Raw genomic sequence first — 24483 nt, forward strand, 5'->3', positions numbered from 1 at the left:
AGACAAGTTGATTGTTAATTTAATTCCCAATCTCAAAATAATTTAAACAATATATTCTAAATTTCCACGTTCCATTACTAGCAGCAATATATATATATATATATATATATATATATATATATATATATATATATATTCCACTTAGTTTGAAGTAGTTGAATTTTGTGAATTCCCTCGAACTAAACAAGAATTCATAGATAGATCCTGAAGCTTATTGATGAGAGCCAAAACACCCTCCATGTTAGACCCGTAGATTGATGGCGTGATTAACTTTGTTTAATCATCTGAATTAAGGACAACATATTTCAAACCAATTAAGGTTTCATAGTTGTCGCCTGTCGGTAGATAAAATTGGATGCAACAAGTGTTGAGATGCATGTGAACATAAAAAAAAACACCCCTTTTTGTTTATGTCATATAAAAAAGGAGAGATCCTGCCTGTTGCTCTTTCTTGCTGCTCTTCTTGTCGGGTTTGCATACAAATGAGTTTCTTAAAATGAAGAGGTGACCAATAAATTAGCAGATAAATAGATATTATTGAGATAGAATTTAATGGGGTTGGCAGTGAAGGACAATTGGTATTAGAGAGGACCATTTGACAGCTTTTCATTTATTTTTGTAAGGAATATTCGTGGTGACTGCTGACCAGTATTTATTTCTTCACATGGTTTGGATTTATCTCATCATTTAATAAAAGAATTTGAACTATTATATTTCTCTTTCACTTTTATCTTTTCAATTTCTACAAAGCTTTAAGGAAGGAAGTTTTGGACAGAAGTTAAGTATTTGGTTCCTAATAATATGAATGATAAATTGATTGATTCCTTTAATACAATAATATACGAAAAATATGGTATATTTTTCAGAATTACTATGCTTTGGGCAAAGGCAACATTGGTGTACCTGTATCAATATTTGAAATATGAATTATAAGTTGAGAAGCTGGATCTAAAAAAAAATGCATCTTCACTGATTTGCTTGATTCATCTCTCACAAACTTCAAATCTTTGGCAATATTGTATTGGATACTTTTTCCATCATCAAGTGGAGGTAATGCAATCGAGCCCTTAGTCTCAAAGTTTTTGATCTACCGGTGTAATAAATAATTTTAACCAAAATAAAAACAAATTAAACCCAATTCAAACCCTCTCAATACAAGTTGATTGTTAATTTAATTCTCAATCTCAAAATAATTTAAACAATAAATTCTAAATTTCCACGTTCCATTGCTAGCAGCAATATATTTAACTTATAAGTTTGAGGCAGTTAAATTTTGTGAATTCCCTCAAACTAAACAAGGATTCATAGATCCTGAAACTTTTTGATGAGAGCAAAAACACCCCCAATGTTAGGGTTGTAGATTGATAATCACAGATAGAGACTATTGAGATAGAATTTAATGGGGTTGGCAGTGAAGGACAATTGGTACTAGGAAGGACCATTTGACAGCTTTTCATTTATTTTTGTAATGAATATTGGTGGTGACTGCTGACCAACTTAATTTGTCCGCTGTTCTCCATTAGACTTTCTAAGGAATTTTATGGGCATTGTTGTCTTTTACTCATGATTACTTTTTTGCCCATTAGATTTGTAAATGGTTCAATTTCTTTGACTGAGCTTTTGGGTATTTCACCCTCTACTCCCATGATCTTGTGCAAATAAAACCAAAACCAAAGAATAACCGAAGAAAGCTTCTCTTTCTGAATCGCTTCTCTCCCTCTCTCTTTCTCTCTCCCTCTCTCTGTTTCTCAGAAAACAACGGCGATTTCACTACGTACGGCTCCAGCTCTCTCAACAAATCCGGCGGTTGGGCTCCGACAAAGACGGTTTGGATCCGGTAACGTGAGAGCAACTTCAAATGATTTTTATTGTTCAATTTTCTTTCCTCATTTTTGTTCTGAATCGCTTCTCTCCCGCTATCTCTTTATCTCTCCCTCTCTCTCTTTCTCAGAAAATAACGGCGATTTCACTCCGGCTCCAGCTCTCTCAACAAATCCGGCGGTTGGGCTCCAACAAAGACGATTTGGATCCGGTAACGTGAGACCAACTTGAAATGATTTTTATTGTTCAATTTTCTTTCCTCAGTTTTGTATGAGTTTTTCACAATTGTTTCGGTCGGTTTTGTTGCACACCAACGGTGAAAGAAAGAGAGAGGAGAAGTGGCAGTCTAGGTAAGGATTCATCAAAAAAAAAATTGATGTATTTTTTTATATTGTTTATTTATGTGCTTGATGATTTTCTTTGTGGGTTTTGTATGGATTTTTGACAATTTTTCTGGTGGGTTTTGTTTGAAACAGGTGTATCAAAGAGGTAATCATTCATAAAAAAAAATTGATTTATTTTTTTGTAGTGTTTATTTATGTGCTTCATTTTTTTTTTTTTTTTCCGTGGGTTTTGTATGGATTTTTGACAATTTTTTGAGTGGATTTTGTTTGAAACAGGTGTATGAAAGAGGCAAAGATTCATAAAAAAAGTTGATTTCTTTTTTGGTAGAGTTTATTTATGTGCTTCATGATTTTTTTTCGTGGGTTTTGTATGGATTTTTTTTTTGTTAGTTTGCCTGTGTTCTTCAGTTTTGGAAGATGTGCTTAACAGAGATTTGGTGCGGTTCATGCACAGTAACGGTGAAAGAAAGAGAAGGTGAGGGTTTAATTTCTGTTGTGCTCTCTGGGTTTCTTGAGTTTGGTGGGTTTTTGACAATTCTTTCGGTGGGTTTTGTTTGAAACAGAGGTGTATCAAAGAGATCAGAGTATGAATTTTATAGCTAAATTTTCGATTTGATGGGTTTTGTTTAATTTTTTTTCTTGGCTGCTTCTTCGATTGTCCAGAGCAGAGAGGTAAGATTGAAGATACTTCAAAATTCTCCTTGTGTTGAGACTCTGAAATTTTTTGAGGTAACTTAACTTGGTTACAATGTTTACCATCACAAATTTTTCCAACTTGTTGCATATATACCATGATGCTAAAACATTTAATTTGCAATGATAATTTAGCAGATTTATCTGTTCTCCGATTATGAGAAGGATGATATAATATTGGATCATGTGCCTCCATGTTTCTTGTCCCATATCAAGCGCATTCAAGTCGGTAATTGTGATGGAGATGAGAATGAGCTTTTTGCGGTAAAGATTTTGCTCAAGAATGCAATTGTCTTGGAAGAAATAGTTATAACTTGCTCAAAGGATTGTGCAGGGAACTTAGTGAAGCAAAAAAATTTCTACAAACAGTTGATAGAACTCCCTAAAGGATCACAAAATTGTAAAATCGTTTTGAAATGAGCTTTTATTGAGCTCTTACTCTAGAAAAAGCTATTGAATTAATTCCTGTTTCTTGGAAGATGTAAAAGTATGGCTTGTTGGCCTTCTACCCTATCTTGGCAACTTGCTATTATGGAATGTTCGTTCGTGCTATTTGGTGATAATTAGTTTTGAATCCTCCAAGTTATAAGCTTATACTCAATTTTGTGTTTTCAGTGTTTGCCTTTTTGATTCTCTCTCCTTATTGGTTATAATTCAGAGTCATTTACTTTGTTGTCTTTGGAAAACCACTGGTGCTACATATCTTTTGTAGAAGCATGCTTGCTTGTTGTGCTACCAATGGCAAAGGGCCTACTTGTGAATTGTGATGCTGAAAACTATTTGACTCTATTTTGGAGCCTTGTTATTTTAGGAGTTGCTTTAGATTTAGAAAAGAAAAATGGGAAAATAAATAGCTGTTACAACTGCTAATGCATATTAATTTGCTACCACATTTGTTGAAAATGAAATTTGGCAATGTGATTGAAAGGCAGTATAGCTTGTTGTCTAGCTGGTGCTTCATCCAAAAATAGGCCTTTGTATTCCCACCCATCATGTCAGAGAGAATACCTCATGTGCTTTATTATTTGTGCAAATTTTTTTCTTCAATTTGCCTGGATTTGTTGTCACCGCAACGTACCCAATCCAATTCGAATTCCCAGCCGGTGGATCAGCATATATGGAGTTCTTGATGTAGCCGTGACTGCTTGAGATATCTGTTGTAGCATAGAAATACTTTGTCACTTCATAGTCATATGGATTACCCTTTTCTAATCCCACCATAGAGAACAAGTTTTTCTTGGCATAGCGGGAAAGTCCACAGTTCTTAGACTTCACGTCGCCGATGAAGGCGTCGTAAACAGCTCCAACCCTTTCACCGTAGCTAAAATACGTTCTTGGGTTGATGATCCAGATTCAAAGAGAATCTAACTTATCTTCCCATGCCCAATTACGTATACCATGATGGCTATGTATCTGCAAATAAGTATGTTAATCAATGACAAAAAATCCTTTCAAGAGGCGGGAGATGCAAAAATCGTTGGAGGGAGGAAAAAAAAAAATTAAAGAAAGAGAGAGGGAGAGAGAGAAATAGTAAATAAATTGTATGGATATGTGAAATGCATGCTACATGTAGTATGTAGAGAGGCTGAAATTTGCAGAGGTAATTTCGTTGGACTGCAATGTTTATTACCATCACGAATCTTTCGATCTTGTTGCAGATATACCATGATGACTAAAACATTTAATTTGTAATGATATTTAGCAGCTCCTTGAGTTATCCTCACTGGCAGAACAGGATGTAATATTTGATCCGACTCCATGTTTCTTCTCCAATGTCAAGTATATTGAAGTCACTTCTGTCACTAGCTATACAGGAAAATATTTGATGAACTTTTTGCGTTAAAGAAAATGCTGACTGACACCTAACTCTAGAAAAGAAAAATACATTTTTGAGAATACTAACGTAAATATTAAGGGTCGGTTTGCGATTACAATAAATGTAATTTTAAAAATTACGAGTTTAAAAATTGTATTTTTGAAATTGATGCTTTTTTAAAATTGCAAAGGCGTATGATAAAATATGTTAAATTTTGTTTTTTTTTATTAAATATTTGTTATGCAAATTCATGATTTTGATTTAAATTCGTGCATTTTCAAATAAGTACCTCTTAACCTGCTTATAAAAATCATATATTTTTTTTCCTGGTTAGATTACGTGCTTTTTAAATCGCAATACCAAATACCTTATATTTTACAATATCTTTCAAAAATATAAATTATTCTTACAAAATCACAAATCTAAATGCACTCTAAGTTTAAAGGATAAATAGTAATACGACAACATCCAACAGAACTTTCTTCAACATTTTTTTCGCCAAACGCTGACGTTTTACTTCATCCATGGACCAACAGCAACAGCAAATGCTCACGTTTTGGAGGGAATTCTTGTCCTTATTTCCCGCCAAAAACCCCTCCGTTAAATCCCAGTCCTTTCTTGATACTCTTCGGTTCCCTCCACCGAAACACCAATCCGCCCACGTGAAGCGCCGTCGTTTAGTTCCTGCCGGTGGCATTAGCGGTAACTATCCAGCCTTTGTTTTTATCATTCATTAAGATTTCAGTCTTTGTTATCTGATTTCCACACGTTTTGTAATTTTATCTCCGCAATCATTTCTTTAGGATTGTCATGACCATCTTGCATTATTTCACCCATGGATAGGTATTGTTAGAATGTGTAAGATGTTTTTCATATTAGTCTTAGATTTTTTTTTTTCTTACTATAATCCTCTGTTTTTATTCAAATTTATGTGGTACAATTGTAAAATCAAGTCATTCAATGATTATTATCTTTTTCTTTTTTTTCTTTTTTTCTATTTTTTCATAACTAGGATCTTTCAATCTGGTCAAAATTCTGTAACGTTGAAAATTTTGTTATAGTTCATGCTTATAGCTCTGGGATTTTTTCCCTCCCAAAAGCTCCTGCATTTTGCTGAATTTTTTTTTTTTTTTCTGACGAAGTAGTGGGGATATAGGTGAACCGTCTGAACATGGAGGCAAATTCTCTCATTCAAAAACCCAAAAAGCAGAAACTGAATGAAGAACAAGGCATTGATGGGAACAGAAAATGCTTTGGTAACTTACCCGAGGTGCTTCTTCGACACATTCTTTCCTTTCTTCCCATAAAAGATGCTGTTAAGACGAGTGTACTTTCTAAAAGATGGGAATTCCTCTGGACTAGTAATCCCAATCTTGATTTTGGAGAACATTTGGCTGGTAAGAGAATGCTTCTCATGAATTTTGTGGAAAGAGTGCTTTATCTTCGGGACTCCTCTGATATAAAAGAATTCGTTCTTGATTTTGATGTGCAATTTGATGCATCTCGTGTCCAGTCATGGATAACTGCTGCAGTAAGGTGTAATGTTCAAATTTTGAGTATCCACATTAGGGACTTGAGAGGTCAATTTTCATTGCCTCGTTGTGTGTTTACTTGTGAGACACTGACAAGCTTGGTTCTTGCAATGCCATGTATCCTCAAAATTCCTCCTATAATCTGTTTCTCAAATCTAAAGGTCTTGAGTATCAAAAATGTTACATTTTCGGATGATTACACAACCCAGCAGCTTTTTTCTGGTCTGCAAGTCCTTGAGGTGTTGTATTTAATGGAATGCAGATGGGGGTGTCTCAAAGTTCTGAAGATTTCTGCCCCCAAGCTTCATTCTCTAACCATAACTGAAGCTAATATGGGGAAGCGGAACGAGGAATATTGTGAAGGTCTGAGTGATTGTGATGATCACCGTGATTTTGAAGGTTGTCGTATTACAATTTTTGGAGCTAATATCAAATGTTTTTTTTACATGGGTGAATTCTTCAATGAATATAGGTTCTATAACTCATTCTCACTAGAAAGGGCAAAAATTGATGTTACTCAGTCTAGTGATTCTTATTGTGATAAGAGGAGAAGACAAGTTGCTTACCGCATGCTTAAGGTTCTTAGAGGGCTCGCTAATGTAAAAGACCTAAGACTATACCAATTTGCAGATGGGGTACGTTTGCTTCTCTCTTTATAATTGAGTACCTTCTCTTTATAATTGAGTATTTAATGGTGGAAAAAAGTAAGCTCTCCTTTGCATTTCTAGAGAAAACGAGGTATCATTTAATGGTAAAATTGGAAAGGGTGACAAACTAAGCAACAGCATCCTCTCCATTTCACTTGTCCACAAACTATAGGGTGAAGCTAATCTGATATAAAAGAAAGCTTCCATTTATTGTGACACATGTTAGAAGAACATTCTTGTGGATGAGGAAATATTATGACACAGAGTCTTGACTTCTGAACAACCAATTAAAGTGCATAATAAACTCAGATATTCAGCGATTGTCTCTATTAAATGAAAGCTACGAATGTATAGGAATGGGAAAACCATTAGATAAGTTCTACTCGTGATTTCTATTTGAGTGGTGAGAAATTCTGTGTATTTTCTATGTTATAATGTAGGCTGTGTCATTGATAGTAAATGCGAAATTATTCTTTTTGCTTAGTAAGACTTGAATCTAAGTCTTACTGACCCCATCCAATCTCTTACAACTTGAGCCCAATCCCAAGTGACTTTTTACCTATATTAGGAAATGGTTTGAAATTATATATTAGATATATCTTTAATTCCATGTTTATTCTTCTTGTTGCTTATTTCATAATTATTAATCATGTTTCACTACTATTCCAGCATCCTTTTGTTATGCGTTTATCATTTTTATTTGCTTTGTCCCGCTGAAGTTTCCCAATTATGATACATTGGTTTATCATGTTCTTAGGTTCTAACATATGCACCAGAACTTCTACCTACTATGCCTATCTTCAAAAACCTAAAGTATTTGGAATTGGAGTGGGGAGATATTAATTCTAAAGCACTATTGAAAATATTGCAAAACTCTCCCAATCTTGAGAAGCTGAAATTTTCAGAGGTAATTTCGCTGGACTACAATGTTTATTACTATCACAAATCTTTCCATCCTGTTGCAGATATACCCTGATGACTAAAACATTTAATTTGCATTGAAATTTAGCAGATTGATGAGTGCTTTGATTATGATAAAGATGATATACTATTGGATCCTATGCCGCCATGTTTCTTGTCCTCTCTCGAGGACATTGAAGTCGGTAATTATGATGGACTTGAGACTGAACTTGCTGCTGTAAAGATTTTACTCAAGAATGCAATTGCCTTGGACGAAATGGTTATAACTTTTAAAGAGTATAATGCAGGTAACTTCGAGATGCAAGAAAAACTCTACAAACAGTTAATAGATTTTCCTATAGGGTCACAAAATTGTAAAATCATTTTGAAACTAGCTTTTCTTGAACATGTACTCTTCAGAAAAGCCTTTAATTCCTGTTTTTTTTAAAGTATGACTTGTTAGCCTTTTACCCTACCTAGGCAACTTGCTGTCATAGAATGTTGGTTTATGTTCTTTGTGATAATTAGTTTTGAATCCTCCAAACTTGTAAAGCTTATGCTAGTTTCATATGTTCAGTGTTTTTTGTTTCTTTTTGTTTTTCTCTTTGATTGGGTCTTGGAAAATCAACTGCAGGCTTTGATTGTTGGGTGTATTGGTAGTTTTTAAAGTAATAAGTAATTTAAAAACAATATTCCCGATTTGAATAGACCGTAATTGGTCATGGAAAATTGGCAATACAATGGGATGCGTATTAATGCATGGTTTTATATAATGATTTACACATAAAGATGTTCCAATTGTATAGTTTAGCAATAGAAATGCTTGTTGCCTGATCATATTTTCTGATTTCTTAAGGTCTTGAAACTCGCGACTTTTTATTTTTTATTTTTTATTTTTTTTATTTTTTAATTTTTATCAAAGGTGAATTCCCCATAACACTCAAAAGCTGTTGATTAAACATCTATAAATATTTACATGTAAGTTACAGATTATTCATTTACATAATTAAAAGGTGTCACAAGCGGCACACTACATATACATAGCAAAAAGACTATACAACTCGAAAGATAGACTAATTCGCATTAGTCTATAACAGAAAGTGAGGCGATTGTGCTGCTTCAACCATTGCCTAAGCAAGCATAATGGTCCTCCATGCATCATCAACTATTACGGAGTTTTCATAATTATTTAAGTGGATAGGTGAGTCTACGGTCTCTGCAAATATAAAATTTACTGTTCCTCTAATTATGAGCCTATCTTTTTAGAAAATATCTCTTTTGAGTGATTATAATAACAAAAGCTACGTTAAATTTTATAAAACGAGTTAGTTCTTACGTAAAAATTATAGCTGATAAATAAGCACTTGAGATTTTGTTTAATACAACATAATAATAAAAATTCCTTCATATTTTTCTTAGTCTTTATTACTTATAACTTTAGCTCTATATATATACGTTTTAAGTCCCTTGCCAATAACTTTAGCTATATACATGTCATTTTTATATACTTAGTTTGAGGAAGTTCCTCCAATCTAGTTTGAAGGAAAACTCTGTTCATTTTATTGATTTTATCCCTTTCTTTTCTCTTGGTGCCAAATTTAGTCATTAAAAAAAAAAAAAAATCCTATTTGAATAGAGTTTCTATATTACATGATTTATGACCATATGAAGAAAGATATTCTAATGGTACAGTTTAATTATAGAAATGTTTGTTGCAAATAAAGATTCTCTAAAATGCTTTTAAGTATTTTATTATGGAGATTTTTCTTTTTAAGTCCCAAGTCCCAAGTCTCAATAATTGTTTTAAAATTAAATTATTAGAATTTTGCTATATCAACCTTTATCACTTTTAAAACACAATGAAATATTGAAAATACTAACACAAATATTAAGGGTATGTTTAGGATTGAAGTTTTAATAAGTACGATTTAAAAAATTGCGTTTTTAAAAATTGCAATTTTGAAATTAATACTTTTTAAAATCTCAAAATATTTGGTAAAACATATTAAAAAGTATATATATATATATATATATATATATATATATATTTGTTATGCGAATTCGTAATTTTGATTTAAATTTGCGATTTTTCAAATAAGCACCTCCTATCGTGCTTATAGAAATCGCAGGTTTTTTTTTCCTATTTTAGATTATGTGCTTTTTAAATCGTAATGTTAAACACCTTAAGTTTTGCAAAATCTTTTAAAACTCGGATACAAAATCGCAACTCCAAATGCACCATGAGGACATATATGATATAGTAATACGACAACATCCCAACAGAACTTTCTTCAACATTTTTTTCTCCAAACCCTGACGTTTTACTTCATCGATAGACCAACAACAACAGCAAATGCTCAGGTTTTGGAGGGAATTCTTGTCCTTATTACCCGCCAAAAAATAGACCTATAAAAACCCCTCCGTTAAATCCCAGCCCTTTCTTTATTCTCTTCGCTTCCCTCCACCGAAACACCAATCCGCCCACGTGAAGCGCCGTCGTTTAGTTCCTGCCGGTGGCATTAGCGGTAACTATCCAGCCTTTGTTTTTATCATTCATTAAGATTTCATTCTTTGTTATCTGATTTCCACACGTTTTGTAATTTTATCTCCGCAATCATTTGTTTAGGATTGTGATGACCATCTTGCATTATTTTACCCATGGATAGGTATTGTTAGAATGTGTAAGATGTTTTTCATATTAGTTATAGATTTTTTTTTTTCTTACTATAATCCTCTGTTTTTGTTCAAATTTATGTGGTACAATTGTAAAATCAAGTCATTCAATAATAATAATAATAATAATAATAATAATTATTATTTTCATAACTAGGATCTTTCAATCTGGCCAAAATTCTGTAACGTTGAAAATTTTGTTATAGTTCATGCTTATAGCTCTGGGATTTTTTCTGACGAAGTAGTGGGGATATAGGTGAACCGTCTGAACATGGAGGCAAATTCTCTTATTCAAAAACCCAAAAAGCAGAAACTGAATGAAGAGCAAGGCATTGATGGGAACAGAAAATGCTTTGGTAACTTACCCGATGTGCTTCTTCGACACATTCTTTCCTTTCTTCCCATAAAAGACGCTGTTAAGACGAGTGTACTTTCTAAAAGGTGGGAATTCCTCTGGACTAGTAATCCCAATCTTGATTTTGGAGAACATTTGGCTGGTAAGAGAATGCTTCTCATGAATTTTGTGGAAAGAGTGCTTTATCTTCGGGACTCCTCTGATATAAAAGAATTCGTTCTCGATTTTGATGTGCAATTTGATGCATCTCGTGTCCAGTCATGGATCACTGCTGCAGTAAGGCGTAATGTTCAAATTTTGAATATCCGCATTAGGGACTTGAGAGGACAATTTTCATTGCCTCGTTGTGTGTTTACTTGTGAGACACTGACAAGCTTGGAGCTTGCAATGCCGTGTATCTTCAAAATTCCTCCTATAATCTGTTTCTCAAATCTAAAGGTCTTGAGTATCGAAAATGTTACATTTTCGGATGATTACACAACCCAGCAGCTTCTTTCTGGTCTTCCAGTCCTAGAGGTGTTATATTTAGAAAAATGCAGATGGGGGTGTCGCAAAGTTCTGAGTATTTCTTCTCCCAAGCTTCATTCTTTAACCATAATTGAAGCTGATATGCATCAACCGAGTGATTGTCAGTTTATGATTTTTGGTGCTGCTCTCAAATATTTTGTTTATAGTGGTGAGTTATTCAATGAATATTGCTTATATGACTCATTCTCAATAGAAAGCGCAGATTTTGATGTTACTTGCTATGGTGAGTGGGCAAGTGATGAGAGGGCAAGACAAGTTGCTTACCGCGGGTTTAAGTTGCTTATAGCGATCCCTAATGTAAAAGACCTAAGACTATACGGTAATGCATATGAGGTATGTTTGCTTCTCTCATTATAATTTGAGTATTTAACGGTGGAAAAACCATTGGACTTTTTACGTGTAATGAAACCCTGCACCAAGTAATATAGCAGTGAAAGTGTGTGGTTGATATTACTTTGTTGGGTACAAACCTATTGGTTTGAGTTTTTGTGACAAGGTAGTGTCTCAATATGTGTATCATGGCCTCACTTTGACAAAATCTGCAATATATTTCATTTCCTAACAAGTGCCACTCTTATAAAAAAATTTCATATTTCTATACCAACTTCAAAGAACAATTGTGTTATGGATCCCACTATACCTTTAGTTTCAAATAAGTTTTTAATTTGGTGATTCAGTTGTCAAGAAAATTTGCATAATAAGATCTTTAGTTGGTTTACTTTTTGTGGTGCATCAGATGGTTAAAATGGAAGTACAATCATGTAATACTTGATTTAGTAAAACAGATCAAAGGATGATCTACACTAATTAATACATTTGCTCATTTTATTTTCTTCTTTTTATATAAGTAATGAGACTAAATGGGTTAGTTTCTATATGGGAATGGGAAAACCATTGGAGGATATGTTCTACTCATGGTTTCTATTTGCATGGTGAGAGATTCTGTGTATTGTCTATGTTCTAATGTAGGCTTTGTGTCATTGACAGTAAATGTCGTCTTCTTCTTGCTCGGTCAAGACTTGAAGCTAAGTCTTACCTGACCGCATCCAATCTCTTACAACTTGAGCCAAAGCCCAAGTAACTTTTTACCTATATTAGAAAATGGTTGGAAATTATTCATTAGATTTGTCTCTAATTCCAAGCTATTCTTCTTGTTGCTTATCTCGTAATCATTAATTAGGTTTCACTACTATAGCAGCATGCTTTTATTATGTGTTTGTCATTTTCATTTGCTTTGTCCCACTTAAGTCTTTAATTATGATGCATTGTTTTATCTTGTTTTTAGGTTTTAGCATATGCACCAGAACTCCTACCTAAGATGCCTATCTTCAATAATCTGTGGTATTTGAAACTGGGGGCATTAAATCTTGAATGTGAATCATTATTGAAGATATTGCAAAATTCTCCATGTCTTGAGACTCTGAAATTTTTAAAGGTAAACTTCACTGGGCTACAATGTTTACCATAATCAATCTTTCCATATTGTTGCATCTATAGCATGATGGCTAAACATTTAATTTCCAATGATAATTTTGCAGATCGATCCGATTTCCGATCGTGAGAAAGTTGATATAATATTGGATCCACCGCCTTCATGTTTCTCGTCTCATCTCACTCGCATTAAATTTTGTTGTTATGATGGAAAGGACCTTAATGCAGTAAAGATTTTGCTCAAGAAGGCAATTGCTTTGGACGAAATAGTTATATCTTTTGAAGAGTCTGTTGAAAAGAACTTAGAGATGCAAGAAAATCTCTACAAACAGTTGATAACGCTACCTAAAGGGTCACAGAATTGTGAAATCACTTTGAAATGAGCTTTTCTTGAACTCTTACTCTTAAAAAAAAAAAACGCCATTAATTTCTGTTATGGCTTGTTAGCATTTTACCCTACCTAGGAAACTTGCTGTTATAGAATGTTGCTTTATGTTATTTGTGATAATTAGTTTTGAATCCTCCAAACTTGTAAGCTTATGTTAGTTTTGTGTTCAATGTTTTATTTTGTTTCTTTTCGTTTCTCTCTGATTTGGTCTTGATTCAGTGTTATTTGTGATGCTGTCTTTGGAAAATCGAATCCAGTCTTTGAGTGTTGGCTGTATTGGTAATTGTTGAGTCCAAATACCTCAACAACTGATATGTTAACATAATGAACTAGATGAAATTGGATGAGAGTAAAACGTTTTTCTTTTGGTTTTTTTGAAAAAAGAGGGAATAAAATTACATGCTCACAAAGTTCTATAGATTCAGCTTCAAACCAAATTTACTAACTATTTTAGTTTTAGTTTTTATTTTTATGTATAATATATATTTTTATCAGTGGCACGTGTCGTAAACGGATTGATGCTGACGCGACATTCAATAGTTTTTGTACAACAAAAAAAAAATTGAGTAATGTGATGGACTATATTTTTATCATTTTTTAAATATCTCAAAGTTAATGTAACTTTTAAAATTACTATTGAATTTGTAATTAATTATTACTGAATTTTGATATAACAGCGATTTTAAAAGTCACGCTAAATTTGAGAGGATCAAAAAATTGTCCCCAACATTACTCCAAAAAAAATTAGATGAAAATCTACATAGAGATGTTTGGATATTAATTTATAGTTTATGATCAGAGTTTTTGAATTCTTAAGGTATTTTATTGAATAGATTTTCTTAAATCTCAATCATTATTTTCATATTTAAATGGTTAGAAAGTTTTGGAGGGAGTTCTGATCCTTTTTCCCGCCCTAATATTCGAATCTTATCGCTTCTTGCTTCTCTTCCCTCCGACCGAAAAGCCCACCCATGAGAAACGCAGTCGTCTGGTACCCGCGCCAATGACATAAGCGGTAATTATCCATCCTTTATTTTCTGTTTTTTAAAGTGTCCATCTTGCCCTTATCAGGTGATACACCTCGACCGTGCTAAACAGTAACCATTGTGCAATTTCGTCCAATTAATGACATTTTCCAGCTTGTTGAGATTCGAATCTCAGCCATGAAAACCCCAAAACATCCTCGTCTGTTCCACTTCTCCTCTTCCCCTGCCCAAGAGACACAGACCAGAAACACGTTCCCTCCATTCTCTTTCGCTGCCTTCGAACCCCCATCTATGGGAAACGCCGTCGTTTAGTTCCCGCCAGTGGCATGAGCGGTAATTATCAAGCCTTTGTTTTTATCATCCTTAAACCATCGTTCTATGTTCTATAATTACTTTGCTTACGTGCTTTACTCACATGACAATCTTGCCTTATTTTACTCATGGATTATTTGTCATTGACATTGTTAGACATTGTTAGAATAATGTAAGATGCTTTTCATATTGATCTTAGATTTATTTATTTTTCTTACCATAATCCTCTTTTTATTCAAATTTGTGCGGTAAAATTGTAAAATCAAGTCACTCAATAATTATTATCTTATTTTATTTTAGTTTATTTTATTTTATTATAAATGCTAAAGAACTGGTCACAAATGCTAAGATTTTGTGCGGATTTATCACACTAACATTAATTAAATCTACAAATCTTGTAGATTTGATTATTACGACATGTAATTTTGATTGGCCAAAATTTTCACAAGAACTCAAGTTTGTTAGATTATACCATGGAATAAGAAATTGAAATTCAAGATTGAAATCCAAGATCGAATAAATGACGTTAGCCTATTTGCTCTGATACCATGAATTTATAATGCAGAAATAATAAAATAGTAACACAGAGGTATACGTGGTTGGGTATATGACTTACATCCACAAGATCAAGCCTAAAGCTACATTAAGCTCTTATTTCTCTGAGCAATATTTACAATATAATATGTTCTTATTTTTTGGAGAATCATGTTGGATACAAATAGACTTCTACTTTAATTTAGTTAGCTAGGTGATAGTCTTTAACTATTCAACTGAAACTCAGTGATATTCTTTTTTTTCATATTGATTTCAGTTACTTCATGTTCTTGATTTCTTTTTGAGATTGTTTTTTTTTTTAAAAAAAAAAGTCAGCTACGACTGCATCACGTCTCAACAGATGCAGATGTGATGCATATGTAGAAGTTATCTTCTCCCCATTTCCAGTGATTGCATCCGTCTTCGGGACAATATTGATATACGGTGACTGCATCCGTCTTCGGGACAACACTGATATAAGAGCTGATATAAGAGGATTCCTTCTCCAATATGATGTGCAATGTGATGGATCTATTGGTAACTCATGGATCACTGCTGCAATAAAGCGTAAAGTTCAACATTTGCGTATCTGCCTTAGGGATTTGGAAGGAGAATTTTCATTGCCTCATAGTGTTTTCATTGACACACTGAAAACCGTAGTCCTTGATATTCCATATATCCTCCAATTCCCTCCTATAAACTGTTTCTAAAATCTGACGGTGTTAATACTCGCACGTGTTACATTTTCGAATCATCACACAGCACATCACCTTTTTTTCTGGTTTGCCAATGCTTAAGTTGTTGTATTTAATGAAATGTGTTGAAGCACAATTTTCGATTGGTGACGTGGCATACTTGCCGAGTTCGGGTCAAGCGTCAAGAAAGAACTTTGACTGCACAATAAAGAAAAACAAAGGGATCAAAGAGACCAGAGTGAGCCGGCAGTCTCTGATGCCTAAGTCAGCCCAAATGTGCGGTTTTACTCAAACATGTTGCATTGGATGAAATGGTTATAACTGTTAAAGGTGATGGTGAAGAGAAGGAATAGAGATTTCTGGCTGCCAAGCGTCAAACATTTTACTAATTTTTTTTTTTTAATTGAAGAAGAGAGATACTAAAAGAAAATTCAAATTTAAGGTATTAGTACTAAATGTGAGGTATTAGCATCAAATTTGAGGCATTAGCACCAAATTTAGATGATTAAATCCCTTTTAGGTAATACTATCCTTAAAAAGTTAACTTTTCATCCCTAAATTTTAGTTTTGAATCCAAAAACAAGTTTTGAGGCATTAGAAACTAAATATTAACTCATAGAAATTTAACTAACAACATTTTTTTTTTAAATTATTTTTTTAATATATGTCGGCTGCAATTTGACAGCCGAATAGCAGGACTCGAAGAGAAGTTAAAGATGCAAGAAACTCTCTACGGACAGTTGACAAATTTCCCCAAAAGATCAGAAAATTGTAAAATTGTTTTAAAATAAGCTTTTCTTGAACTCTTACACTCTCCAATAAAAGCTTTTGCAAGATGTAATAAAAGTATGACCTTTTAGCCTTTACTCTACCTAGGCAACTTGCTGTTATAGACTAATGTTGGTTTATGTAGTTTGTGATAATTAGTTTTGAATCCTCCAAACTTGTAAGCTTATGTTTATTTTATATGTTTGGTGACAAAAAAGGAAAACGAAAGAACAGATCCATGTCCCAGTTAGAGAATGTGAGCAGCCAATCACACCATGATGGGAAACTTTGTTGCCCTAATTAAACTAGATATCAAAATCATGGTCTCCTTGGACTGCGTTGGAGTCACAACTCAGGCACAATCACTCATGCCTGTGCAATACGTACACACCCTTCTCAAGTGGAAACAAATTAGTGTTGTTTTCAGCAACAACTGGCCGTCAGAACATACTTTGAATTGAAAAATCTTCATCCGTCCAAAATAAAAACATGAAAAATAATTTCAGTGCGAGAAACATTGGAAACCAGCAACGACATGTCTGTCTTTCTCAATTATATAGTTTTGTCGATTATATGCAGCCTTCGGAGTTGGTGCAAGGAATTTGCGGTGAAGAATTAAGCACGGCTAAAGGCATGCCTTCTGTGGTTAACATCAATCTCGGTGGCTCGAAAAGACAACCTTGATATTTACAAATTATTGGGATTTTGATCAATCATTTTTGGACTGACTTGAATTACAACGGTGGAGAATGTCGTGGTGGGGGTAGGAGGACGAGGAGGGAGAAGGAGATATCAAACAGGAGTGCATTTCTTCCCCCAGCAAACCCGAATTGATCAACCCACTTGCGACAAAACTTGGACACGGAAAACTTGACCAAGATCAAGAAGAATTTTTTGTTAGAAAGTTCAAAGAAATTCAGTATTATAATTATTGCACCTAGATATTGGCAAATCAATCGAAAATTGATTCAGATTTGCAGTAACCATTTACTCAAAAACAAAGTTGAAATTTGCAAATTGGTTTGCTACAAGGCAAATATTTCTACTACGTATATTGTATTTACAAATTAACGTGACAATTCACATGATATATATCACGTTATGGCAGTAATACCACGGGAATTGTCATAACTAAACTCCTGATTATTGTTCTCATGATGCTAACTGTCCAAGGATTTACTTACTAATTTAAGCATATTCCCAAAACATGTTAATTAGGTCTAGAGCTGAAAACATGTTAATCAAAGAACAAAACATAAAGGTTAAGAAGAAGAAGAAGAAGAAAAAGAAATGGTAAGGTTTAAGTATATTCCCAAGGAATATAATAATAATAATAATAATAATTGTAGTAATAATTAAAATATATAAATAAGAAAAGTCAAAATTGCCAACTCATCCTCAGTCCACCTATATATAGACTTCTCTGCTTCCCACTTCTTCACTAGGAAAAACATTTTCAAAACTTTCCTCCATATCCTACGTTCATTCACTTTCGCAGTGATTTTCTCAGCTTCCCCTCTCAGAACTCTCACATTTTCTCAGTTTTGCCACTAACCAAACAACCCCAAGAAAGTTTCTTGAACTGTTCAACACCTTCACTTCCGATACATATCCAAACTCCCCTCTAAATTTTTCCATACTCAGTTTAGTTTGCATACGCAAACATCATGATCTCTTCGGTGAAGCTCACAGCCTCACCCTTCACGTCCTCAGACTTCTCAAACCGAAAGCTTCCTCTTCTGAAGCCTCAGTTTCCTTCACTACCCACTACTCAGAATGCCAAGCAGAGCCTTAACAACTCACTCTGTTCCCAGAAACCAATTTACATTTCCTCCATTGAGAATTTCGCGCTACCAACGAAAACCCAGAAGCGCGGTACAGAGTGCAAGGCCTACGAAGCCGACCGGTCTCAGCCGCTGGAGATCAACATTGAGCTACCGGACGATCAGGCTCGGATCGAGGCTGCTCAGAGGCTCAAAATTGGAATATATTTCGCGACGTGGTGGGCTCTGAACGTAGTTTTCAATATATACAACAAGAAGGTTCTGAATGCTTTTCCTTACCCGTGGCTCACTTCCACGCTCTCGCTCGCAGCTGGGTCGCTCATGATGTTGATATCGTGGGCCACGAGGATCGCTGATGCTCCTAAGACCGATTTGGAGTTCTGGAAGGCTCTCTTTCCGGTAAGAAAGCTTGTAACTTTTGAATCAGTAAAAGGTTTCACAACTTTCCTCTGTTTGTGTGCTTAGAAAGTGTAGGAAAAAGAAAAATATCAGAAATGAAATGAATTTTGAATATCCATTTGTTAGATGAGTTCAATAAACATAATAAAACTTGTTACTTTTTTCTGGGATTTTTCTTAGTTTTCTTGGCAGCAAACAGAGCATTTTGTGGGTTTGGGATTCTGATTTAGTATTTACTGAGTGGGTGATATGTGTAGGTTGCGGTGGCACATACAATTGGGCATGTAGCAGCCACTGTGAGTATGTCGAAAGTTGCGGTTTCGTTCACCCATATCATCAAGAGTGGTGAGCCTGCTTTCAGTGTTTTGGTTTCAAGGTTTTTGTTAGGTGAGATGTTTCCGGCGTCGGTTTATTTGTCTCTCTTGCCAATTATCGGAGGATGTGCGCTTGCCGCGGTGACCGAGCTCAATTTCAACATGATTGGTAAGAAAACTTACCCGATTTCACACTGGAATTTGAGGAAAATCTTGATTGATGTCAATGTAGTTTAATATGTTTCTGCGATATGTTTCAGGGTTTATGGGGGCTATGATATCGAATTTGGCATTCGTGTTTCGGAACATATTCTCAAAGAAAGGGATGAAGGGGAAATCTGTTAGTGGGATGAATTACTATGCTTGTCTGTCTATGTTGTCTCTATTGATTCTTACACCTTTTGCCATTGCCGTGGAGGGCCCCAAGATGTGGGCTGCTGGCTGGGAAAACGCCATCTCTCAGATTGGACCACATTTCATATGGTAATCACAATTGCATACTAATCTCATTGAACTGTCACCATTTTTCTTATCTAAGACATTGCACTTTTCAATTGTCTGATTGTTTTCATCTCATTTGATCAATCTTCAAAAGAGAATTAGAGCTTGTTTGAGATTGCGTTTGAGAAATAGACCTTTTAAGTCAAAAAGAGTTTTTGGTAAAACTTTTGCCCAAAGTGCGTTTTGGCCATTTTTAGGCTTTTTGTAACTTTAAAAGCATTTTTAATTTTTTTACCAAACGAGTACTTTTTAACTTTTTGAGTGTTAAAAACACTTTTACACCTCTCAAACACAATCCCAAATAGGCCCTTAACTTCCTTTTTAGAGTTACTTTACCTCGTCTTTGGCAAACGGAACAGATACAAGTCATGGACACAATTAACTTGTTTTAGCTGTAAATCTATTATCAGTTTAGAAGACCCTAAATATGGAGAACTAACTTCAACTTAAATTATATATGAAGCATGAGATGATGAAGTTGCAGTATGGGTGCTCTGATTTTCTGTGTGCCCTAAAACCAAGCCTGATTTCGTTAGCTTATAGGTGCATAGAATCAGTTTGAATAGAAAAGTCCACATTGAATGAGTAAAATTATCTGATGATCCAAATAATAGTCTTTGAGTATGACGCTTTTCAAATATATGAAGTAATTTTATTATTTTTTTTCATTTCTTTTTGTTGTCATTATTATTGCTTTTAGATCAAATACATGCTGGTGAAATTTGAATGACATCCTAGCCAGTGGTAGAATATCTGATATCATGACTACAAACTGATTACTAGATACAAAATAACTCGATATCTTGGGTCTTCTTTTCTGTCAGCTCATAAGTGGGCATGTTTCTATTCTCCCCTTATTTACTTTGGTTTTGGATGATTGAAGTAGCAATCATAGCGTGATGGTTTTGTTTATACAGTACTGATCTGTTCGACATGATTAACGCGCTTTCATCGGCGATGTTTGACTAAGAAAAGAGTATGTGGCTTTGAATTTTTGCAGGTGGGTGGCTGCCCAAAGTGTCTTCTACCACTTGTATAACCAAGTTTCATACATGTCACTCGATCAGATTTCTCCCTTGACATTCAGCATAGGAAACACAATGAAGCGGATATCTGTCATAGTCTCCTCCATCATAATCTTCCATACACCTGTCCAACCCATCAATGCTGTTGGAGCTGCCATTGCAATTCTTGGCACCTTCCTCTACTCACAGGTACATTATCCTCTCCTTATAGATTAAGTTAGATAGTTTAGAGATCTTGAGATTGCTCTTGGGACCAAAATGCATAATGTATGGACAAAGTTGCTTTTTGTTTGCATTCTTCATGTGCCACTTGCTTGTATGGAGACAAAAAAAACACTGCAGAACAGCCTTCCCTTGTTGCGAAGGGACACTAAACAATTGGGGACGAGCCAGAATGATCGTCTTTCTTGCTTATTGAACTCTCTTGTTAAACCACAATTTATCTCAAAAGCTTAAACTGATAGAAAATGATGAATTTAACTATTTAATTAATACTCTTTATTAACAAATGAGGCCCAACACGTAGAATATTTTATAGAGTCAGGTTTCAAGCTTATAACTTTTGGCTATGATATTATGTGAAACCACCACTTATTCCAAAAGCTTAAATTGATAGGAATTGATGAATTTAGCTATTTAATTAATATCCTTACAAGCCTTAAGAACATTTACTTTGTACGTGCAAGGCTCCCATAGTGACGAATGATCGAATCATTTTATATATAGTTGAATTAGTGTTATGCTAAATTGTCTGCATATGCTGAAAATTTTCCATTATATTTGTGAGCAGGCCAAGCTGTGAGGGAGTTAAGGATTTCATGGTAATCATGCAACATGGATGAGAGAAGATAACTGATGACAGAAGGGCTGGAGCTGCAAGCATGTTCGATGACAGTTGATTAGGAGTCACTAACATTATTTTTGGTCAATTAGACTTCATGGCTTTTCTTCTTCAAGATCATAGGGAATGACGTATTTGATCATATTATAACATGGGTGACTGTAGATGATTATATTCCTTTCCTCTGTTCACAAGTGAGAAAATTTATTTTAGTAAATAAGGTCAATGTTCGAGACCTGTTATGTTTTGAGGCATAGTACTGTTGAGGCTTTGTTTGTTATCATTTCATGGGGATTCCATATTAATAAAGATTATTAAATTCATCATTTATTATCGATTACAGCTTTTGGGATAACTGGTAATTTAACATAATATTAAAGGAGAGATCGAAGTGTTAAAATATAAACTAAACAGCTAAGTTCATTGTTTCCTATTAACCAGTGATTTAACATAAAAGAAACACAACATGTCTTATCCCTAGCTTCTTGGCTTTGTGGTCTTGGTTTAAACTTGCCACTGGACCTATGGTCTTTGAATTGGGCCAACATGTATTTATCAGTCTGGACTTTAAACCTGAACCATAAATTAGAGATTGTTCTATAAAACAAAATTAGGCCTAGAGTTAAGGTCTCTCAACATGCACTTGAAACTCACGAGATAGCATAGATATGAATTCTTTACTCCTCATAATTGGTTGCTCCCCATAATTGGGTGGGTAATAGTGAGAGGCTCTCAATAATAGGGTCCGTCTACTCAATAATAGGGTCCGTCTACTGGAGCAAAGGCCTATTTGTCCAAACAGATACTCAAACAACCTATCTCTTTGTTTGAGTAGATGAGTCATTTGGTACCTCTCACTCACAATTGTAAGAGAACCCTACAATTAAAAAAAAAAAAAAAAAATTTGTAAGGAATTCTAGCCCAGGAAGTGCAATAATTTCTTCCTGCAATTTTATTTTATCTCCATTTGTGAAGACAGCAAACTCCTACTCAATGATAACCTTGATATTGGTTGAAATGTTAGTGATATTTTGCGCTTTATGGGCAGACCATTTGGAATCTGTCATGTCAAGTAAACGTTTGAAATTTTGTGAAACTTCAAAAAGCTAGCAGTACTTTATCAGGTGGGTAGGTTGCTTTCATTAAGTAGATAAGTTATAAAGATGCTCATTGGATAAGTTAAAAATAATTTCAAAGAAACTTTAATGGTAAGAGCACTACTTGAAGTCTTGAAGCTTCGTCAAAATTATTTTTTTTTCTTATTTTGGTAAGACAATTTAATAAAAGTGACTTAAGTCTCAATTTTTCAGATTCACTATTTTAACCCAAAAAAATAAAATAAAAAATAGTGAAGTAAACAGTACTCATCATATATAAAATGTATTATTTACTCACATATTGATTAAACAATTCATTTCTCTCTCTTTTTTTTTCTTTTTCTTTTCAGTAGCCTCTCACCCTTCTCTTTTCGTTTCCCTCCCTCTTCAATGAAATCAAAGTATATATTACACCATATAATTATATTAAATATTATTAATGTTAAATGATAGTAAAGACAAAAAAATTTTGTGTTTTTTTTTCAAAAAAAAAAAAAAAAAACTTTCTAGAATTGATATCGGAGTGGAAATAAGCCGACGTTACTAACAATCCAAAATCAATCATGAAAAACATTATCTTCTTCCAATAGAAATTAAAACTAAGAAAATGAAGGAAATATTACAAATTTTTAAAAATATTACCATTAGAATAAGACAAACATTCTTAAAATAGACCATTAACAACCATTCAAAAATATAAAAGTTAGAGAAAGAATAAACAAATATTTGAAAAATAATATTTAAATGAAATAGTGAAAGTTGATTGTTAAAGTAGTGAGATTACTGTGAGTGCTCTAAAGAGGTGAGTTGTTAAAATAACTAAAAGTGTACTTTTAGTTATTTTGGTGAGTAAAATTTGGTGAGACGGCTAAGAATGCTCTAAAAGCACTACTTGCAACTTCACCAAAACCATTTTTTCAGACAATTTAACAAAAGTGACTTAAATCTCAATTTTTCAGACTTACTATTTTAACCAAAAAAAATTTAAAAAAAAAATAGTGAAGTAAACAGTACTCATCATATATAAAATATATTATTCACTCACATATTGATTAAACAACTCATTTCTTTCTCTCTTTTTTCTTTTTCTTTCCCTTTTCTCAGTAGCCTCTCTCCCTTCTCTTTTCTTTTCTCTCCCTCTTCAATGAAATCAAAGTATATATTACACCATATAATTATATTAAATATTATTACTGCTAAATGATAGTAAAGACGAAAAATTTATGTGTTTTTTTTTCAAAAAAAATAAAAATAAAAACTTTCTAGAATTGATATGGGAGTGGAAATAAGCCGACGTTACTAACAATCCAAAATCAATCTTGAAAAACATTATCTTCTTCCAATAGAAATTAAAACTAAGAAAATGAAGGAAATATTACAATTTTTTAAAAATATTACCATTAGAATAAGACAAACATTCTTAAAATAGACTATTAACAACCATTCAAAAATATAAAAGTTAGAGAAAGAATAAACAAATATTTGAAAAATAATATTTAAATGAAATAATGAAAGTTGATTGTTAAAGTAGTGGGATTACTGTGAGTGTTCTAAAGATGTGAGTTGTTAAAATAACTAAAAGTATACTTTTGGTTATTTTGGTGAGTAAAATTTGGTGAGACTGCTAAGAATGCTCTAAGAGCACTACTTGCAACTTCACCAAAACCATTTTTTGGTTATTTTGGTGAAGCAATTTAACAAAAGTGGCTTAAATTTCCTCTTCTTAGACTCACTATTTTAACAACAATAAAAAAATAGTGAAGTGAACAATATTCACCAAATATAAAAAGTACTATTTACTCACATATTGATTAAACAACTCATTTTTTTCTATTTCTTTTTGCTTTTCGTTTCTCTCTCTTCCTTTAATAATTAAAAAATAATAAACAAATCTTTGAAAAATAATATTTAAATAAAATAGTGACAGTTGATTGTTAAAATAGTAAGGTTACTAAAGTGCTCTAAAAAAAGTGAATTGTTAAAATAGAAAGAAAAAAAATATTTTTAGTTATTTTGGTATATAAAATTTAGAAAAACTGCTAAAAATATTCTAAATTAACTAGTTTTTTTGATTAACACAAATATGACCAGTGATTTCT

General features: G+C 33.5%; 3 protein-coding genes and 1 long non-coding RNA gene across 15 annotated transcripts; all 4 read left to right on the top strand.

The window, feature by feature from the left end:
- The first annotated feature begins 1619 nt into the window (after positions 1 to 1619).
- Positions 1620 to 3459, top strand: LOC132172828 (uncharacterized). 8 transcript variants are annotated; one of them, XR_009439192.1, is made up of 6 exons: positions 1622 to 1837; positions 1952 to 2032; positions 2149 to 2171; positions 2298 to 2640; positions 2729 to 2894; positions 2997 to 3459. It is a non-coding gene; the product is annotated as an uncharacterized LOC132172828 (long non-coding RNA). The 8 variants fall into 8 exon arrangements; XR_009439195.1 differs by having other exon boundaries at positions 1623 to 1837; positions 2145 to 2171; positions 2298 to 2310; positions 2442 to 2894; XR_009439194.1 differs by having other exon boundaries at positions 1623 to 1837; positions 2298 to 2749; positions 2829 to 2894.
- A 1655-nt stretch (positions 3460 to 5114) lies between these two features.
- On the top strand, positions 5115 to 8347 carry LOC132171547 (F-box/LRR-repeat protein At3g59190-like). 4 transcript variants are annotated; one of them, XM_059582892.1, is made up of 4 exons: positions 5115 to 5376; positions 5817 to 6841; positions 7611 to 7760; positions 7866 to 8347. In XM_059582892.1, the coding sequence occupies exons 2-4, from the start codon at positions 5846 to 5848 to the stop codon at positions 8199 to 8201; spliced, it is 1482 nt and encodes a 493-aa protein (XP_059438875.1). In that variant the 5' UTR covers positions 5115 to 5376; positions 5817 to 5845; the 3' UTR covers positions 8202 to 8347. The 4 variants fall into 4 exon arrangements, with proteins under 4 accessions (XP_059438875.1, XP_059438873.1, XP_059438874.1 ...); XM_059582890.1 differs by having other exon boundaries at positions 5820 to 6841; XM_059582891.1 differs by having other exon boundaries at positions 5831 to 6841.
- A 1678-nt stretch (positions 8348 to 10025) lies between these two features.
- On the top strand, positions 10026 to 13258 carry LOC132171696 (F-box/LRR-repeat protein At4g14103-like). 2 transcript variants are annotated; one of them, XM_059583079.1, is made up of 4 exons: positions 10026 to 10278; positions 10672 to 11642; positions 12595 to 12744; positions 12848 to 13258. In XM_059583079.1, the coding sequence occupies exons 2-4, from the start codon at positions 10698 to 10700 to the stop codon at positions 13121 to 13123; spliced, it is 1371 nt and encodes a 456-aa protein (XP_059439062.1). In that variant the 5' UTR covers positions 10026 to 10278; positions 10672 to 10697; the 3' UTR covers positions 13124 to 13258. The 2 variants fall into 2 exon arrangements, with proteins under 2 accessions (XP_059439062.1, XP_059439061.1); XM_059583078.1 differs by having other exon boundaries at positions 10683 to 11642.
- A 4622-nt stretch (positions 13259 to 17880) lies between these two features.
- LOC132172811 (glucose-6-phosphate/phosphate translocator 2, chloroplastic) lies at positions 17881 to 21615 on the top strand. Its single transcript, XM_059584381.1, has 5 exons — positions 17881 to 18606; positions 18864 to 19089; positions 19181 to 19403; positions 20422 to 20635; positions 21237 to 21615. The coding sequence occupies exons 1-5, from the start codon at positions 18091 to 18093 to the stop codon at positions 21246 to 21248; spliced, it is 1191 nt and encodes a 396-aa protein (XP_059440364.1). The 5' UTR covers positions 17881 to 18090; the 3' UTR covers positions 21249 to 21615.
- The last annotated feature ends 2868 nt before the right edge of the window (positions 21616 to 24483 follow it).

The sequence above is a fragment of the Corylus avellana genome, chromosome ca2 (genome assembly GCF_901000735.1).
Source record: "Corylus avellana chromosome ca2, CavTom2PMs-1.0".
Lineage (NCBI taxonomy): Eukaryota > Viridiplantae > Streptophyta > Magnoliopsida > Fagales > Betulaceae > Corylus > Corylus avellana.

What these genes read in the sequence shown, in the direction of transcription:
- LOC132172811 (XM_059584381.1), top strand. Translation starts at nt 18,091, where the DNA reads ATGATCTCTTCGGTGAAGCTCACAGCCTCACCCTTCACGTCCTCAGAC. An exon ending in TCTGGAAGGCTCTCTTTCCG is followed by an intron (nt 18,607 to 18,863) that starts GTAAGAAAGCTT and finishes TGATATGTGTAG; the next exon opens with GTTGCGGTGGCACATACAAT. An exon ending in ATTGGACCACATTTCATATG is followed by an intron (nt 19,404 to 20,421) that starts GTAATCACAATT and finishes GAATTTTTGCAG; the next exon opens with GTGGGTGGCTGCCCAAAGTG.
- LOC132171696 (XM_059583079.1), top strand. Translation starts at nt 10,698, where the DNA reads ATGGAGGCAAATTCTCTTATTCAAAAACCCAAAAAGCAGAAACTGAAT. An exon ending in TATACGGTAATGCATATGAG is followed by an intron (nt 11,643 to 12,594) that starts GTATGTTTGCTT and finishes TCTTGTTTTTAG; the next exon opens with GTTTTAGCATATGCACCAGA. An exon ending in AGACTCTGAAATTTTTAAAG is followed by an intron (nt 12,745 to 12,847) that starts GTAAACTTCACT and finishes ATAATTTTGCAG; the next exon opens with ATCGATCCGATTTCCGATCG.
- LOC132171547 (XM_059582892.1), top strand. Translation starts at nt 5,846, where the DNA reads ATGGAGGCAAATTCTCTCATTCAAAAACCCAAAAAGCAGAAACTGAAT. An exon ending in TATACCAATTTGCAGATGGG is followed by an intron (nt 6,842 to 7,610) that starts GTACGTTTGCTT and finishes TCATGTTCTTAG; the next exon opens with GTTCTAACATATGCACCAGA. An exon ending in AGAAGCTGAAATTTTCAGAG is followed by an intron (nt 7,761 to 7,865) that starts GTAATTTCGCTG and finishes GAAATTTAGCAG; the next exon opens with ATTGATGAGTGCTTTGATTA.